Source organism: Etheostoma cragini, chromosome 3, assembly GCF_013103735.1.
Source record: "Etheostoma cragini isolate CJK2018 chromosome 3, CSU_Ecrag_1.0, whole genome shotgun sequence".
NCBI lineage: Eukaryota > Metazoa > Chordata > Actinopteri > Perciformes > Percidae > Etheostoma > Etheostoma cragini.
Window position 1 is genome coordinate 23803714 of NC_048409.1, and position 16289 is coordinate 23820002.

Here is a 16289-nt window from a genome sequence, read left to right on the forward strand (position 1 = left end):
CACATTAAGCTAGTGCACCTGTTACTCTCGTTATTTCCTACTTTCAAGACAACCAGGTGTCGAGTTTTACCTCAGTTTGCTAGTTCAAAGGCCAATTGAGTTTTAAAAGCAAAGCAATAAAACCTAACTGATCATTACATCCATGCGTAAAACTGCACACTGACAGAAAACAAAAATTTCATTTTTACACTTTTATGAAGTTTTTCTTTCCTTTTTACGATCTGTGGCATTGAGTACATACACAAAGACAAACAACAGAGTATAGTTGTCCCAAAAGGCCTGTCTGTGCCTCTTACCAGCAATTACATTAATTAGTGCAACAAGCACTTCCTACTTTGTAGCAGTTACTGGGTGGCAGGAAGACTTTTCCAAGTGACACTTTTATTTGTTATTCATCAGAACAAGGGCCACGTCAGCACAGACAGATGGCACCCTGCTCAATTCAGCTCTCATTCATCGCAATACAGATGAGCAACTGCAGAAGTGTTTCGTCTGGCTAAGTCTTGAAAACCTTTCAGTATGAAAACACTCAAATAGGCATACAGTCACTCACTCACAACCCAGATTTGTAAAAGGAAGGTGTTGGGGTCACATCACTACTGCAATTAACTAGCATTTTGATTAGAGTGGCCTTCAAAATAAAAAGGTACAATTTCAACAGAATGTAAAAAATTTATTTATACAACACACACACTCACACACACACACACACACACACACACACACACACCCCTCAAGGGACGGGCTGCAGTTTAATGAATATGAACTTGTTTAGTTCATTACGCACTTTTCACCCATTACAGTCCAGATGCTTTCCTTTCATTCAAAAACAACAAAACAACAGATGATGAAGGTGTGTGTGAATGTACCCGTGTGTGTGTGTCTGTGTGTATTGTGAATGAGGAAGCACCAGATGGAGGGGACAGAAAAACACTGACAAAGAAACAAACACATAGTCACAAAATTGAGACTGTGAAAAAAAGTGTGTAGCTCCTTACTGAGCACTTAACACCCCCCATGGGAAAGCACAACTAGGAACACAATTTTAGTTAAGTTTAGAGTTTGCTACTGGCATTGAAGTGTCGCACTTGACTTACTTTAATATTTTGGGAGTTGTTCATGGCTACAACACTTTAGCCTCTGTGTCAGAAATTAAAGGGATACACAGATTAACATTAAGCTTTTTATCAGTAGAAACCCGGTAGTATTTTCGAATGACAGTGCTTCCCTTCCTCATGTACCCCTGAGACTAGATTTCTCTGTGTTGCGGGTCTGGAAAAAAGCCTCTGATGACACAAAAATGTTTTCAACCTGCCATAGGGGGTTGGAATCTTTACCCTAAGCGAGTCGTACATAGACAGTTAAAGAAACGGACCAACAGATCCCGTTGCTCTGGACGGAGACCAGTGAAGGACGTCCAAACTGTCTGCGATCTTACCCTGCACTATATGGGTATTTCTCTACTGTACAACAGTAAGTCACGTGGTCATGACACAATCTTTAGCGTATTTTTGCAAAAACGTCTGCTACAGAGCCATCTTTACCATTTCAGATCTTTACCATTTATCCTATATAATTTGAATGCAGCAGAGGGGCCACAAAGTATTCACTGGTTGGGTATTCTAAATAAGGGCAAGAAGGCCGATTATCATGATCGTATTTGGAGAAGCCTTTGACAAGTTCAATGAGGGTCCATACCCTGAGTGGGATACAAATTTGGTGCATTCCCACAAGTGAAATTAAATATTTGCAATCATTTTCAATTCGTTCTTAAATAAACTTAACTGTTATCTTTCAAACACCTCATTGAATTGGTTGTGGTGCACATTGTTTTCAGTTTATTTCCATAGAGATTTGTGTCATTGTAGCTGTAAAGTTACTTCTTGTTGTAGGGAGCTGGAAAGACATCAGTATTTAGATACCACTATGCTTAGTATGACTATACGTATAGGTTCATAATCTTGTTGTAAATTTGCCTTTACATTTGTTAATCTGTTGGTCAGTTGTTGTTTAAAGTTATTTATTTGTGTCTGTAGTCATGTGTATTTTCTTAAATAAAAAGCCTTTACTAGTGCAATGAAATAAGCTTAAACTTGAAATCTGTTCTCCAATAGCAAGAAATACACCTCGTTAAATGGTTTGTTTACCGAGGTAGATTTGGGCAGATTGAATTACAGTGTATAAAATATGCTCATCTGATCAAAATGCATGGTCAGGCACACAAATCGTATACAGCCTTTAAATCACTGAGCTCTAAAAAGATTTGGGACAAAAATAACTAATTATTGTGGCATTACGCTGTTTGCTTCCCCACTGGGATTATCACCGGAACACAAAAACAACACTCCAGGTGCTTTCCAGCTGTTACTGAAGGGAAAAAGAGGACAGGCATCTGCAGAATATCAGTAGATATAAAACAGAAAAATCTTCAACAAAATAATTGTTAAAATCTCATTTATTCATCCCTGATATAAAAAACAATTTTTCGGTGTGAAAAATAGCTAGGCCCTTGGGGTTTGCTGTAGTGGAGAGCCGCCAGTACAATATACATTCCCTAAGCCCATGGAGTGCATAAAACATAACCCTCAACATGGTTGTGGGGGTGGTGGTGATGGTGGGGGGGTTGGGAGCTGAGAGCGCGGCTACAGTTCATGCAGCAGATTCACCACAGAGGCTTTTTAAGATGAGACGGGGAAGGTTTCCAAAAGCCAAAATCAAGAGTCTGAGCCACTTCTCTACTTGAGCAAAGGCTGTTGCTAAATATCTTAATGCCGATTCTGGTGAGATTCTGACAGCTTTTATTTAGGCATTTGGGAAACTTTCCCCCTTAAACCGTCATTCAAATATCACTTCATCACACAGAAGCTCCTGTGTGAGCATCAGTTCTCCTCATATACATACATCTTTTTACACTTTTCAGGTTTCTTTACAAAAATAAGGTTATCTTGCATTCATATCATCAATTAAAACTGGATTACAAAATGAGAAGAACAACAGTTATTGCACAAATTGATTACCTACAAGATCATCCATAAAAAGAATGAAAAACCTTTTTTTTTTTTTTTACAACTTCTACTTTGATTAATACAGACTACTAAATATGCATCTACCTGGGTCTATATCTGTCTGGTAGCAAATGAGATGAAAGATTCTGAAATGTTTGCAGAGGGGAAGGCTCTGGCAGAAGGCAGAATAATGAAAATCGATGAAAAACGCAAACAAATGAACAGAACCAAATCAGACTAGTGGATCTCTGTCAGTCTCTAGAGTAACAGATGTGGTTGGGCACTGACGACAGGTTGCCATGGTGACATTTGCACACCCCGCCAACACATCATCTACCCCGCTTACGTATTTGTGTGTGAAAAGTGCCTTGTTTAGCTGCGTGACTAGAAAACCAGACCCAAACATTAGTGGATTGCTTATTCCTGTTGATAAAGAAGAGGAGTTGATGCAGGCACTTGAACATGTCACCAACAGACCACATACAGGTCCCTTTAACAGTAACTTCCCTTGCCTTGTTTTCTCTGTCTGGCAGCCATTGCAATCCTTCACCCATTTAGTGTTATTTGCACTTTAAAAATACATGTCTTTGTAGAAATGTTACAGACAGCATGTCAACAGATAAGAAATCCATAAAGTACAGCATTAAAAAAATCTATCTCTTTGTGAAAAAAATCAGTCAAATGTGAAGAAAAAAAACATTATAAAACAAGCCCCCGAAAATCTCTTTAAATAGAGATTAGTCAAAGATTTAAGATTGGTTAAGACATTACATTTTTATTAAAGATTTTAAATTACAAGAATGATGTTAAATATATTAATCTCTAACTATTACTTTGCAAAAAGCTCATCCCCAGTTTAAAATCAGGCCGTAAATAAAGCACAATGGGTGAATGGAACATGCCTATCAAAGTGACATAATCGGACTCAATAAGTATAAAAAAGATGCTGTAAAGACACGTTACATACAGGCACAAGATGGCAAACATAACAAGACAACATAATTCACTAGTCCCATATTCATTTCCATCAAGCTTGTGTTTTTGGTACATTTGAGTTCTAAAACAAAGCTCACATGCACTCTGTCATGCCAAGCCGTGCAGTTTTACTGTGTATTTTGCTTTACTCAGTGGTGCGCAGCAAGACAACACACCACCAAAAATAAAATCCATCTAATGCGTCAAATGCTAAAAAACACAATGAAGTTGTGTATGAGGCATCCAAACGGTAGAGCAGATTCTGTAGGTAGTAGTGGATATCCTTGCCTAGTCCAAAAAAATACATTAAAGATAAAAACTAAAAAAAAGTGTGTCTTAAAGGATGTATCTGGGGTCAGTAGTGGAAAAAAAAGATGATGGGATGGAAGAAAAGACAAAAACAAATCAATGTTTTTTCTGTCAAGGAGCAGATAGTGCACTGACAAGCCTCAAGCATTATGGCAGGCATGAATTATTAAATACACTGTACTTATACATTATCTGTCATGTCAGACTGCTTTCTGAATCAGAAACCATGCTGCCATAAATCATTCATGGCTCGAGTTCCAGATTCAATCAGTCAACTACGTTGGGCTAGTAGCTGGAGCAAATATTTTGTTATGGTTTGGACTTACAGTGGTGAACCAGGTACATTTTAAATGGTTAAACTACTTCTTTGATCACTCACTATTGGTCAATTATGGATTTCCCTTAGTGATTTTAATCTCACTGGATCTTTCTTTACTTCACTTCAGCTATTTTTCTGCATTAGGCAAGCTGATTCTGCTCACATATTGCCATCTGCTGCTGTATATATTGAGAACAGTGTCTGTCTGAGCCCTGTACCATTACATCATATAGCTGGTGGGGGGGCGTCTGTCTGTGATAGTAATGGAGGTTAGCTAACAGTTAGCGTTCAAAGGCAGATTGATGAGAGTGCCCAGAGCAGCTGGTTAGGTAATGATGTCTTCATTCTTTCAGCCATCCATTTGCTCCCTCGCTTCCTGCCCTCTCCATCCGCCCCAACCTTCCCTGGAATAGTTATTAGGAGCTAGATTTAGATAAGCAGAAAACCACGTCTCTCTGCAATCTTTTTTGTGTCTTTGTAATGTAAGGCCGCAGCCACAGTATGAAAGGAGTGTACATTTTTAAATGGGCTACACGTGCTTCTGCCACTGCCAACAGGCATGTCTGCTTGCATAGACTGTACTCTCAATCTGACCATTAAGACTCACAGTGAAGAGATGAGAAGACAAAGGAAAAGAGGTAAAATGGAAACAAGGAAAAAAAACGCAGACTAATGCACCAGTCCCCTTAGTCCAGTGCTTAGTCCCCTTAGTCAATGGGACAAACTGTAGAGTAATGTACAAAAAAATTGTTCCATGGCAAATTCCAGTTAAACCCAGACCACCTGATCACTCAGAAATGATATTATCCAAGCTGGAAAACAAAGAATGAAATGTATTCCAAACGTATTAAAAGAATTCTATAAGAAATAGTTTGCTACCTCCCCCTTCATGCATACTCACATTATCTTATTTCACACACTCACAGTTAAAGTACAGTACACACTCACATTATTCTTTCTTGTCATCATTGCTTTCTCTTCTCAAGTGGAAGACTTGTTCAACGGATAACGTTTTTCAGGTCCAAAGTTTGATCTCAACTCTAAAGATACACAAGCTAAACAAAGTCTGCTAAAAAAATCCCTTTTTAAAAGATCTCAACTTATTCCCAGTACCTTGCTGGAATCAACATGAGTCCCCCAACCCCTATCCACATTTGCTCTGCTGTGGGTTCCCGAAGGTAAATGGAGAGAAGGGCACAGGTTGAGTTGATTTCCTCTCTCCCGTCGAGTGTCTGGCTTGGTCAGTGCAAGACTCCTGGAGAGAGCACTGGTGAGTCCATAAAGCAAAGTGGATGGTGGAAAGAAAGAGGAGTAGATGAGGAGAGAAAGGAGGAGTTATGAAAAGGCTAGCAGTAAGACTCTTTCCATCATTAAATATTGATCCTAAGCCCTGAGGATTTTTGCATTTTTGTGGCTTTGTGAGATTTAAAAATCTCATTGCCTCCTTCTCCTCCTCTACCTGCTCTTCGTCTTCCTCCTCCGCCTCTATTTTCCCTCACAGGGATTTCTCGTCAGATTCGGAGGGGGTGGGCTCACGGGGCAGCGGCATGCTCTTGTGGCGATCCCATAGCTTGTGGAGCTCGGTGGCTTCATTCTCGCTGCTGCTAGTACCGCTGTCCCGGAAGCTGGCCAGAGGAGGACGCACCTTCGCACCCTTCACTGTCACAGAGCCCTCGATGGCCTTGCGAAGCTGGAGTGAGAAAGACAAGACAGTCACGGAGGAAGGCACAAAGAGTTCAAGTCTATGCACTACATGTACAACTGCCAATTTTATCTGGTACATGGTTCTATTTCATCCCTGCTGACAGACAGCATTGAATATTCCTTTTGTGCATGCGCAGTTTGAGTATATGTACCAACAATGTCACTTGTGACCCCTGGGTGACCCGGGAGAGACTACATCTTCCGATGTCATCGGGTGATCTGTTCCTTTTATTTTCTCGCGTGCAGTTGCAATTACTTACCATTGGCTAAAGCCTTAAACTTAAATGTTTTTTTACATTGTCATCACTGGAGGCCTTGTGACCGTGTTAGTCAGAGCAGCAACAATTTGTTAGTCCTCCAAGGGCCACGACGGCTCACCCGTAGGGTGTGGTTCTTACGTTTACAACCCTTGACCTGAAGGCATTGTTTGCGTTTCCCTCTCACTACTGAGTTGTCTTTTCTATCATTTGCATTTCTTTTGCATCAGTGGCTCTACTTCGCTGAAGCTAACTTTGTATAGCAGTTTGTAACCCTCAGCGGTGTATTAGTATTTTCAATTCCTTCTCTTGGTATTAAGTTGTGTTTTTTCTTTACATTAAGTTAGTGGCTGTGTTTTCGTCAAAGTTAACCTTTTACTGTGGTGTGCAACCCCTTATGGTGAAGGCAGCCTCTGCAGCCCCCCGCTCTCGGTATTAATTTTTTTTTTTTTTTTGCTGTATATTAACTTCGTGGCTTTGTTTTTGCCAAAGCTATTTATATCCAGTGAAGGCTGCAACTGTGCCGCCCACTCCTTGTATTTCCTGGTTTAATTTCATTTTTACTTAAGTTAGTTGTCACTACTTATTTTTATTTTCACAGCATCCCATTTGTGCAACCTCTGTTGGGTTAGACAGTGTACTTACCCTATTCCCTGAGCTCACGGTGCTGAGCCATAGTTTAGTTAGCAGAAGGCTGACTAGCTGTTCTCTTCTTGCTAACACTACCCATTGCTGTTTTACGCCCCTTCCCTTAACTTACGGTACTATAGATCTATTATAGTTAGCGATCATATTCGCTGGTGCCATGTTGATTTCTGGTCCCTCACAACTCTGCTGTACAGGCTGTCATTTGCACCACCTCCCTAAGCTTATGTTCATACAGTGTGGGCTGTGGGGGTTCCCCTTCTGCTTTCACACCAGACACTCTTGAGCCCCAGATCCTGTCTGTTGTGCCCCCTGAACCCCTCAAGGCCGGCTGTCAGTTTTTCTTTTGCCATCAGCAGTTTCGTCATTGTGCTGCTAATGCTCTGCCACTTTAAACCAAGGGTACAGGCTCCAGTTCCAAGGACGCCCCCCTGCCTCTGGCTGGGTCAAAATTACCATCATCAGCATCCCAGCAAAAGCCCAAGCACTGGACCAGAAGTTATCTGCCCTCCTGGCCAACACTTCCGAGGCTATAGATCTTATGCATGGAAGCAGCCTTTACTCCGATGCAGTCTTGAGGCATGAAGATTAAATTTTTTCCAGATCCAGCCATACCTAGACGACTAGCTTGTCTGTGCAGTGTCCCGTGGCCAAGTGATCCCCGACACATCTCGTTTTCTCTCCCACATGGTTGAGCTGGGCCAAAAAGTAAATCTAGAAAAAAAGTGTCCTGAACCCTTCTCAGACCACAACCTTTATTGACGTAGCCTTAGACAGGACAACCATGATGGCCTAGCCTGCCCATCCTCTCTCAGTGTTGACAACATTGTCCGCTTCCTTGCTCCCTTCTGAGTGGGCAGGTTGCAGCCCTACGTCACATTCCTGCATCTCTTGGGCCTGCAGTATGTATACATGCCTGGTTACGCCCCCCACCAGGTGGAACCAGGCAATGGAGGGGTTAAGCTAAAAATGTTGCTGCTACCACGGTCATTCAGCGGTCAGAACAGTCATTCTACTATGATGGACCAAATAAAGCTTGCACTCTTTCTAAACAACTTCTCTCTCACTGGATTGTGGATGTCATTTGCTATGCGTATGGGATCAGAAACCATCCCCTGCCATCTGGCGTGATGTGCCACTCTACTAGGAGTGTTTCCACATCATGGACTGCCCTGAGAGGTGTACCTCTGGAGGACATATGTTGCTGCCTCATGGACATGGCATGGGCAAATTCTCCAGGTTCTATAGGGTCAATGTTGCCATTACCCACCCACTGGAGGTGGTCCTACATCCAGGGTCCCTTGATTATCCTCAGCGTGGTGGGTATTTAGGATTCCTTGTGATTCTGCTGCTATAAGTTATGCAGTGCTTTAAGCATTGCCTCTAGAAGTCAGTAGAGATGAAAAAGTTACGAAAGTAACTACAGTTCTATGAATCCCAAATGACCGCCAGATTGCAGAATTATTGTGATCCCACCAGAAGATTCTAAAGTGGAAATATAACTGCTAACCCTGACACTGTGCTAGCCTTGCTCTACAGTGACAGATCAGTAGTTTACAATATGATGCGCAGGCACATAAGCCATGTTTTATTTTTAACACAGGAACCTTTTTTTTAGATGTAATGGAGAGAAAGATCATGGGCAGAGGGTAATGTGAACTGGAAAGTGAGGTCAGAATGACTTTGACCTATGCTGCTGTTTGCTGAAACATTTCACAGAATAAGAGGAGAGGAGAAGGAAGAAGAGGAAATTACTGCACATTTATTAAACTGCAACTCCCCTTGTCACCTACACATCGCAGAAGTTAAAGTAGTTCCCATAAGGTAAGACCTGCTGCTGCCAATATACATGCTGCCAGCTGATTTTGAGAAATGTTAATAGAAATAAAAAAAATGAGTCCCATTTAGTCGGACTCCCTGATAATTGATGTCTTTAAGAGTAAACACACAAGGAAAAACAGAATTGTCTCACATCAATGTTTTTTACTTTTTGGATATAGGATCTACAGATTAAAAGAAATGGCGACACTTTTATTCTCAGGTTTGTCAATTCAAAATACCTTCTTGGAAGTTTCCAAATCCAATTCATTGTAGTCAACACATTGGATCTGTGAGAAAGTTTGCTGTGAATCTCCACAGTCTCTTTCATCCCATCTCTCACTTTATTTTTTAGAGTCTATTACTGAGTTTTTGTTTGGCCAGGCCAAGATTGTAATCTGGCTGAAAGGGTGAAAGATTTGGGTGCTACAGATCCTGTAGCAATACTGGAAAGTAAAGTGTCTGCATGCTGAAATAATGCACTATAATAACAGACTACAAAGAAAGAATTCTTGTGATTCTTCTCTTCCAAATGGACCAGCAAGGCTCTGATATAACAGCGTGTCTGTAATACAGGCAGACTGGGAGTGGCTGGGCTTTATCGTTTTTTGTCTGCTGGTGGAACGCAGAACAAAAAAGCCTAAATGTCAGGGACAGACAAGCAGCACTGCACTTAGCAACAATCCTTTCACCATTTCCTAGCCAATTCACAAAGAGCGAGGGGTTTTCAGTTGTTTGTTATGCAGGAAAAACAGACAGAGAGGGAGAGGGTCAGAGACAATAGATAGAGACAGCAATATTAAGTAGCCTTTTGTCTGTCAGTACATAACATGCAGAGGGAGGAGGAATCCTCAATGTTAACTAAAATGTGTGTGTGTGTGTGCGTGTACAGCACGTTGACAGCACTACTGATGATATTGACAGTGATTTTACAATTATGAAAGCAGTGAATATGCTGCCTGTATAAATTATGACAGTCAAAATTGAGATGAGACTAGGTGTTGAAGGGTTATTAAAATGGATTGATGGATTGTGAGTTTAGATTCAAGAGGTATGAAACCAACCAACAGTAAATTCAGTGATACAATATGCATTCATTATAATTAAATATGTAAAACCACCAAAAAGTCAAACACACCAAAATGACCTGTGACAACATTCTTACCTCTTTGAGAGAAACCACCCCTATGAGGCGTCCAATGCTGGTGACAAAGGCATGGTCGAGGCCCAGCAGGGAGAAGATGGTGTGGGTCTGCAGGAAAACAGCAGAGGTAGTTGGGAAAAATCAGTGAAACGTTCGAAACAGCACAAACCAGAGACAACCTTGTGCTGGGTTCCTAATTATCTTAATTATAAATAGAAAATGAGGCTCACTTAGGGAAATGAACCACTGACTGAATATTATCCAACTCTGACAAGTCAATTCACAATAGATTCATTGAGCTAGTCAAATCTTCCACTAAATGGGATCCAATCACTTTGGAAAATATGACACAGGGACAATCAAAATGTTTGTATTCCTTATTTTAAAACAGAAAACATTAACTACCATTGACTTGTTGAATACCTGCATTTACTACCTGCATTACTACTGTTACTTTGTCCTGGAGTTGAAACATACTGATGGAAACAATGCTGATAGCAATGTCTGTATTTTAACTCTAATGGTAGTATTTCAGGAAAGTTTGGTAGATATATCCAATACATGGATAGAATACATGTAATACCAATTACATGGATAATAATGTCCACAATGAGCCAGCACATCTCCAACTTCATGTTGCCAACATTTTAAAATAAAATAGTACCACTTTGATGACTGGTTCATTAGGGATGTGTATGGCAGACTTGAGACTCTACTAAAAATGTTGACCGCACATCAACCTGTGAAAGCTGTCTCATAAATGGGGTCAAGATTGAAGATGTTAAAGTTCACTGAGTCTCTCCTATAGAAGTGGTATTAATGTCAAGACAAAATTATAATAATATAGTTGATGTCAATATCACCAATTACCTAAGTTAAGTTTACGGTCTTTAACTGGCAAATCCAAACCTCTTCCCTTGTTAAACAACCTTCATTGGGGATGTGTTCAATATCCTACTTACAGAAGACTGGAGAATCTGTCAAACTAGTAGCTGAATTTGTGTGATTTATGATAGATGAATTTTTTTTTTTAATTTTCAGTGAATACCGAAGTGGTTATTATGTGCTATCAGTGCCATACAATATCTTTATTCTTACATTTCTACTTTGTTTTAAAATTTGTATGTTTCTATGACCCTCTTTTGCCGAGTATAAGTACTGTATTTGCTGATGGCATGACTCAATTTTCCCCCGGGGATCATTTAACTTATTTTAATCAGATAGGCTCTGTGCCGCAAAAAGAGTGAGTGGTCAAAAACTTCAGTGACAAATTACAAAGGTAGCAGGCAACGCCCACTTCTGGTTTCTTAACCCTTTTAGTGTTTATTGAGATTTTTTGCTTAGCCAGAATGGGCATTGAGGATGACTGAAATGGATCCTACTGTGCCAAACAAACGTAAGCTATGCCAAGAAAAAGACTGTAAAAGTGTTTTAGAGCAAGGCTAGTCCCAAATTTAATAGTGATTAAAATAAAAATGCAGTAGCATCTCACAATCAATGATCATCAAGACAATAATGTAAGACCTGCATCTCTATACAATATTAAATGCAATTTTCTTCTGACTATGTGTGTTAACCTTTAGAATGTATTTAAGAGAATGAGTTAAAGGTAAAATATGTAACATTTCTGCATTAACATGTATAAAAATGACTATACCTACAGTATGTTATATATTTTGTTGACTTATGTACTTAGACTATCCCAAATGTTTTCAACAAACACAGAGAAATCTCATTTTGTGGTTGACATGGGACATTTAGTTTAGTTGCCTGTCAGTGGGGTCATATAATCTCTGAGCCCTCTGGTTCCTTTAACTTCCGCCAAAACACTGGCCACCCAGATGATACGTTCAAGTGTAATTGTAAATCATACAATTACACAACTCCCAGAAGGAGTTATACTCAGTAACGCAACACTGCTTTTTTCCCTGTCACATGGCATCACCTTTTCATTCATTACATGCCACTTTTCAACACAGTAATACAGCAGAGATCTTATTTATTCATATTGATTGAGCTTACACATTATTCAACACGCTCATAAAGTTATTTTCAGTATAATTGTTTTGACCACGGTTAACGGCACTAGGTAAACCCACAAATAAGTTCACCAGTAACGTTAGCTGTACAGATACACAACTAATTCTTCCCCCTTCACGTTAGATTTCTTACAGTTAGCTAAATTACCTGACAAAAGAGGTGTTTGGCACCAAAACAACAAGGTAAGATTAGATCAAAGTGAAGGGGAGAAAATTCAGGGCAGCTTGGAGATCTTCTGCTGCTGCACAACACTGGCCATCGGACGTCCTCGCCGGACTGGAGATGTTTTTTATAGTGATATAGATAATTTTTTAGAGTGGTAGCAATCTTTTCATCTAACTGAACAAGAAAGCAAATAATGGGATATCTTTTCCTGAAGAAACTCTAAAATCCACAGAACACAATGTGGACATTTATTACTGGAGCTACCTTTTAAAAGGGAACTATAATTCAATCTGTTACAACAAAGGAGCTTGTAATTTTGGGTAATATTAACCTTGACTGGAATGATGGCTCATCAAAATCTTTGAAAGACACTGTTATGAAACTCAGACTTTATCAAATAATCAAGGATACAACAAGAATAGGCAAAACGCGCATCTCAATTCTGCATCTTATCTTCACGAATCACTCTCAAAATATGCAATGTAGAATGTCATAGAAGCAGCTATTTCAGATCATTCGCTCGTCTTTGCAGACAATCTTAAAATCTTCCAAAACTCATGCTTTCTACTCTGCACCTAAAATACCAATTTCAAAATTACCAGAATTCAATACTGAATTTAGTGTTATTGACTGGAATGACGAGCTGTTACTGGAAAATCCAGAACAAATTTAAACACAATTTCACAATGAACTGAATATATATGCTACTGCCAGCAAGGTTCGACCTAGGCAGAGTAAATTAACATTAACATTAACACAATTCTGAAATACTTCTACTACTTAAACAGAAGGCCTCCTTCCTTAAAATGTAGAGGTTGAGTTGAACACCAGAGAGTACAAATAATTTCATTCAAATTTGAATTAAATGTACAGCTGAACTGTGCAAGGCTAAGGCAGTCTATTTTCAACAGAATCTGGTACCAATTCAAAAACTTTGTGGCAGACCCTTAAGGTCATCACAGGTGAAACTGAGAACAGAACAAAAAAATGATTCAAATTTCTCTGCAGGGTACTTTAATCTCAGACCCAGAAAAAATTCAAATGCTTTCACAGAGTATTTTATATCATCTGTTAAATTGGCAACATATTTTCCCATTCCCTGCTCTCTCTCACTAGTTCTCTCTTCAACATCTGATCAGTTTTCATTGTCGGAGATCTCTCAGAACAAGGTGATTAAAATACTGCCATCACTAAAAAACACTCATGCCCGTGATATCCATGGTGCAAACGCTTCATTTATAAAGACTCATGCTGAAAGCCTCATACCTCTTTTTCATATATATATATATAATGTACCTTTCCCACCAACTGGAAAATGGCTCAAATCACTCCTATTTTTAAATCTGGGGATCATACTCTTGTTACAAACTACAGACCTATTGCTATCCAGTACTGTCTAAGTTGCTTGAAAAAGTTCTGCATAACCAGCTAAGTACTTATCTTGAAATAAACAACCGGCTCAGTGACTGTCAACCTGGTTTCCGTGCAAAGAAATCAACCATGTTGGCATTACTACTCTTCACTGAACAAATACTTGGCACAATTCACAAAGGTCACATCACTGGAGCCATTTTTATTGACTTTTGTAAAGCTTTTGACACACTGAACCATCAGATCTTGCTAAATAAACTTCACTAATTAAATGTGTCTTCATCTGTGATAGAAATGTTGTTGTCCTACCAAACAAACAGGTTGCAACCCAACCCGTAATCTCTGATGTGGGCGTTCTACAAGGCAGCATTCTTGGACCTCTACTTTTTCTTTTATACATCAATGATTTCCCTCAAGTGTGTAATCATTCAAAATGTCTACTGTATGCTGATGATTGATCCTGTGATTTTTCTCTCGGATTCAAATCCTGAAGTCATAAATTCCCAATTATCATCTGATCTTCAGCTTCTTCACAACTGGATGAAAAAGAATGTAAATGTGCTGTATTTATATAGCGCTTTTCTAGTCTTAATAACTACTCAAAGTGCTTTTACATCATACAGGATACATTCACAATTCACACACATTCATACAATGTGGCCGAGGCTGCCGTATAAGGTGCCACCTGCTCATCAAATAAACTCTCACACACATTCACACTCCAATGCGTAGCATCAGGGGCAACTTGTGGTTCAGTGTCTTGCCCAAGGACACTTCGACACGGGACTGCAGGGCCAGGGATTGAACCCCCAACCTTCCGATTGGCAGACAGCCGCCCCTAGAAGAACCATTTAACCATCAAATCAAAGAAAACTGAATGTCCTGTATGTATTTTCACTCATCCAGAAAAACAATCTTTTTACTGATTCAATTACTTTTGCTAACCAAGAACTTGTCGTCACAGAGGCTTACAAAATATCTTGGTGTGCTACTTGAGTCGCACCTTACACAACGGGAACACGTGTCTATCGTAACAAAAATGTTAAATCAGCAACTTTATGTGTTCAACAAGATGAGATTGTATCTTTCTTCTTCTACTATGTCCTACTGCCTTCCTATTTAGACTCTTACCACAAAAGGAAATTACTGAACCAATAGCATGACTATACCACTGAGTTCTCAAGATCCACAGTAACCTTCCAAATTGGTCTCACCATTGCACTGCACTTGCACGCTTTGACTTACCAAAACTTCATCACATCACATCCTAACACTATCATCCATCACATATTTCAAAAAGGCAAACAAACAGCTCCTTCTTTAAAGTTACACTTGCACACATTAATTGCTCATGTATTGTCCAAGCCTTGTTCGCATTGTTTGTATTTGTCTAGCCCATGCTGATGTCATGTATAAGTGTCTCTGTCCTTATGTGCCAAAACTGTATTGTTGTTTTAGTTGTGCGAATGTGTCTAGTCCATGTCGATGTCCTGTACAAATTTTGTCCCAACGTGCTGTAACCTTGTTCAATGTTTTATGTTTCTGCTGAACAGAAACCTGCTGAAAACTAGTTTTTAAACTGAGTTAGGCCCATTTATATTGTAATGTAATTTGACTTTTTAACTTTCCTGTATAATAAATATGAATAAATGAATGAACTATACAGTTTTTTTAGCTTAATTTACCTTAACTGAACAGCTTTGGAGTCATTGGAATGGTTATATGACTTTTTTTTGTTGAATTGTGTTTGTCTTGCAACTCAGTGTTAGGAAGTATTGCGTGATATCAGGTCTTGCCATGTAACAAATTGCTTCACGGCACTGCACACATACGCCCATTAAGGAACTGGCTAACAAGGTAGCGTTTAAGAGTTTTTCAGAGCTTTTCACACCATCGTCATGGCTGAGCCGGCAAAAAAGAGAAAGCAACTTAGGAAAGCATTGTTGGAGGAACAGAGAAAGAAAAAACGGCAGACTGACCGAGCAAGGAGTCAGAGACAAGTAAAGATAGGAGCTGCCAAATATCTATTACGGGGAGGGGGAGATCTAAAGAGATACCTCTTCAGATACTGCAAAAAGCAAGAAAACAGCGAAGAAATGGCCAAAACTTTAATGCAGAAAACTGTTGACAGTGAGATTTCATTATTATCGAAGGTGTCTGGGAAATTGTTGATAAAAAGAGACATAAAAGGAGAGAAAGTTGTTGCTAAATTGTTTTACTGTGATATTTATCCTGTAAATAATATGTGCAATAGCTTCATTGCTTTATATCTTGTTAGCCACTATCTCAAATAGACTAACAGCAGTCCCGGGCAAAAACCCAGTCCACAGTAACTGCAGAGACATATTGTGATGTAAATATCAAAGAAACTGATTTGTCCTTTATAAAACTTCCCGCATGCAAACACAGAACAACAACAACAGCAACAGCAAACAGCTTGCGATAAATGGTAGCCAGATCAAGAAAGGCCAAGCTAGAGAGCAGAGCAATATGTAGAGAGAACAAATTCATACACACGCACACACACGCACACACAC

At 39.6% G+C, this 16289-nt stretch overlaps 1 protein-coding gene across 7 annotated transcripts in view; it reads right to left on the reverse strand.

Annotated features, from left to right (window-relative positions):
- Positions 1 to 2504: 2504 nt before the first annotated feature.
- LOC117941700 (chloride channel protein 2-like) overlaps positions 2505 to 16289 on the reverse strand; it is a 140595-nt gene continuing 126810 nt past the window's right edge. For all 7 annotated transcript variants that reach the window (XM_034866710.1, XM_034866709.1, XM_034866716.1 and 4 more), the window contains 3 exons: positions 10198 to 10284; positions 6068 to 6298; positions 2505 to 5875 (listed from right to left, as the gene is read on the reverse strand). In XM_034866710.1, the coding sequence (XP_034722601.1) occupies positions 6104 to 6298; positions 10198 to 10284 (282 nt within the window). In that variant the 3' untranslated portion in view covers positions 2505 to 5875; positions 6068 to 6103. The remainder of the gene's footprint in view (positions 5876 to 6067; positions 6299 to 10197; positions 10285 to 16289) is intronic.